This window comes from Anas acuta, chromosome 6 (assembly GCF_963932015.1).
Source record: "Anas acuta chromosome 6, bAnaAcu1.1, whole genome shotgun sequence".
Taxonomy (NCBI): Eukaryota; Metazoa; Chordata; class Aves; order Anseriformes; family Anatidae; genus Anas; species Anas acuta.
Window position 1 is genome coordinate 8,054,231 of NC_088984.1, and position 2,973 is coordinate 8,057,203.

General features: G+C 65.4%; 1 protein-coding gene across 1 annotated transcript; it reads left to right on the forward strand.

Moving 5' to 3' along the window:
- Window positions 1-307: 307 nt before the first annotated feature.
- On the forward strand, window positions 308-2,318 carry C1QL2 (complement C1q like 2). The gene is made up of 2 exons (XM_068686802.1): window positions 308-1,267; window positions 1,511-2,318. Exons 1-2 carry the CDS (start codon window positions 617-619, stop codon window positions 1,688-1,690), a joined length of 831 nt encoding a protein of 276 aa, XP_068542903.1. The 5' UTR covers window positions 308-616; the 3' UTR covers window positions 1,691-2,318.
- The last annotated feature ends 655 nt before the right edge of the window (window positions 2,319-2,973 follow it).

The following is a 2,973-nucleotide window of genomic DNA, read 5'->3' on the forward strand; positions in this document are numbered from 1 at the left end:
GGACAGGAGGGGATGTGGGGGGTCCCCCACACCGTTGCCAGCCGTCGGGGGCCGGCGAAGCCCCGCCGCCGCTCCCCGCCCCTCCGCCCGCCCCGCCACGGGGGGGCCGCGCCGCCGCCGGTGCCCGGGGCATCTCTCCGCACACGGGCCGGCCCCGGCTGGCGAAGCGGCTCCCCGCGAGCGGCTCAGCCCCGTTCCCGAGCCCTCCCCCGAGCCCCCGGCCCCGCAGGTGGGTCCGGCCGCCCCGCCTCGCCCCGCTCCCCCCACGTCGGGGCGGCGCCGAGGGGCGGGCGAAGGGGGCAGCACCGGGCGGCCGCTCCGTGCCGCTCCGTGCCGCCCCCCCAGCTCCGTGCCAGCCCCGCCGGGAGCCCGGGGGGCTCGGCGGCATGGAGGGGCGAGCGGGCTGAGGGGGGCCCCGACGGGGAGGCGGCGGCGGCGGGCGGGGGGGGGGGGGCTCACCGCCTTTCTTTTTTTTTTTTTGCCGTCCCCCCCGCAGGGAGCGGCCGGCCCCCGCGCCACCATTACCTCTCCCGGCAAGGAGGACCTGCTGTCTCTCGCCGCCCGGCTCTGGCAGCGGAGGAGGCGGCTGCTGGCCGCCGCCGGGCTCGCCCTGGCCATGGCAGTCGCCCTGCTGGTCGCCGTGCCCCTGCTGCTGCTGCAGGCGCCCGCCGAGAGCGGCGCCCACTACGAGATGATGGGCACCTGCCGCATGATCTGCGACCCCTACAGCGCCGCCCGGCCCCCCGGCCCCGGCAGCACGGCCGCCGTGGAGGCTCTGCAGGACCCGGGGGCCAACCCCCCGCCGCCGCCCTTCGTCCACCAGGGCCCCAAAGGGGAGCCGGGCCGGCCGGGCAAGCCGGGCCCGCGGGGTCCCCCCGGGGAACAGGGACCCCCCGGTCCTCGGGGGCCTCCGGGGGAGCGGGGCGAGGCGGGGAAGCCGGGGCTGCCCGGGCTGCCGCTGCCCGGGGCGGGGGGCGGCGGGGGCAGCGGCGGCGGGGCGGCGGCGGGGGGCGGCGAGGCGGCGGGGGGGCTGAGCGCCGCCTTCAGCGGGCCCCGCATCGCCTTCTACGTGGGGCTCAAGAGCCCCCACGAAGGCTACGAGGTGCTCAAGTTCGACGACGTGGTCACCAACCTGGGCAACCACTACGAGCCGGCCAGCGGCAAGTTCACCTGCCAGGTGCGCGGCATCTATTTCTTCACCTACCACATCCTCATGCGCGGCGGCGACGGCACCAGCATGTGGGCCGACCTCTGCAAGAACGGGCAGGTGGGTGCCGAGACCCCCCCTCTCACCCCCCAAGACCCCTCCGCCAGCCCCGAGGTGCCCCGGCCCCGCCGCATCCCCGGCATCCATGCGGGGATGGAGCCCCCGAGGGCGCCCCGACGGCAGCGGCTCCGCTCGGAGCCCCGGCGAAACCCCGTTCCCTTTGGGGCCTGGGGAAGGGGAGAGGGGTGCGTGGGGGCGTGCGGGGGCCTGAGGGGGCTGATGCGGCCGTGGCTGTGTTGGCAGGTGCGGGCCAGTGCCATCGCCCAGGACGCCGACCAGAATTACGATTACGCCAGCAACAGCGTGGTGCTGCACCTGGACTCCGGCGACGAGGTGTACGTCAAGCTGGATGGAGGCAAAGCGCACGGAGGCAACAACAATAAGTACAGCACTTTCTCTGGCTTTCTTTTATACCCCGATTAAAACAGAGCGAGCGACACGACCCTGCTGACCCCGCCAGTGATGCGTGTGGGGCTGGCTGGTGTCTCCGTACCCCGTCGTGCCGCGGTTCCCGCTGGTGTCCGCTGTCTCCACAGGTCACTTTGGCTTTGTTACCACTTCGTACGTTTTTTTTTTTCCTCTTTTTTTTTCTTTTCCCGTGGAAACGAAATGCGAGTGAAACAAAGCGATCCCCTGCTCTGAGCCCCCCTGTCCCTTTGTCAGCCTCGGTGTTTTGTGTGTCACACCAGGAGCTCGGCGGCTCGAAACTCCCGAGTGGTCCCCGCGGTGCGCACGGGGGCTCAGAGTTCAGCCTGTGCCACACACGGAATTTGAACCGGTCATTTTCTTTTTGGTCGATGAGTATTAATTACGATGCTGAATTTTCGGATTGATTATTCATGAAGTGGTTTTGATTATTCATGGAGTGGCCATAACTGGTTTTTCCTCTGCTGCTTCGTTTGTATGGGGTCAAGTGTAAACTTTTCTTTTCTGTGCAACGCGATGCTCGTGTGAATGACGATGTCACTAACGGCAAATCTGTTCCTGTCTGCAAAAAGAATTCAGTCCTTGACCACGATCACCAAAACACCACATTAAATTATGTTTTTAGACAATGGCTTCTTGCTGTGTGTCTCTTCCAGTGCTGCAAAGGAGCGCTGTGCTGGTGGCATGGGGGGTGGGAGGCATAGGGGTGCTGCTTCAGTCCTTTAGGTTTGCACCAAAGCTAAAAGTTAGGATGGGGCACCTTGTCTAGGTCTTGATTATAGTTCAAAGGGTCTGGGAGGAGACAGAGAAGGCAAAAACCTTCACCTTTATGCAGTTTTATAAAAAGAAGGCGCGTAGTCATCCAGGGGTGAAACTGGCTGTGCAGAGTGCTTCTGCTAAACATTCACTGGGTCAGAACCTGACCCAGAGTTACTGAAGTTCAAGAAAAATCATTTAATCGGCAGTTACAGAGCAGCAGTGTGCTGTGCCTGACAAATGCAAGACGGAGGTGGGAGAGAGCCCCCACAGCGCAGCACGCATGGGGCTGAGACCCCAGCTGGCCCTGGAGATGGGGGTGAGAGGAAGCTCACTGAAGACCAACAGCCTTGAATGTGGTCATTTGGATGTGGTAAATCCCAGATGCCGTGTGTCCTTCTAAAAGTGCAGGGTGTGTACCAGTGCATGCAGCTCTGAGCCTGCTGGTGGAGGGGGAGCATCTTCCTCAGACAACAGGTAAACCCCGCAGCTTGGGCACAGCGGGTGTGCTCTGTTCCAGCTAA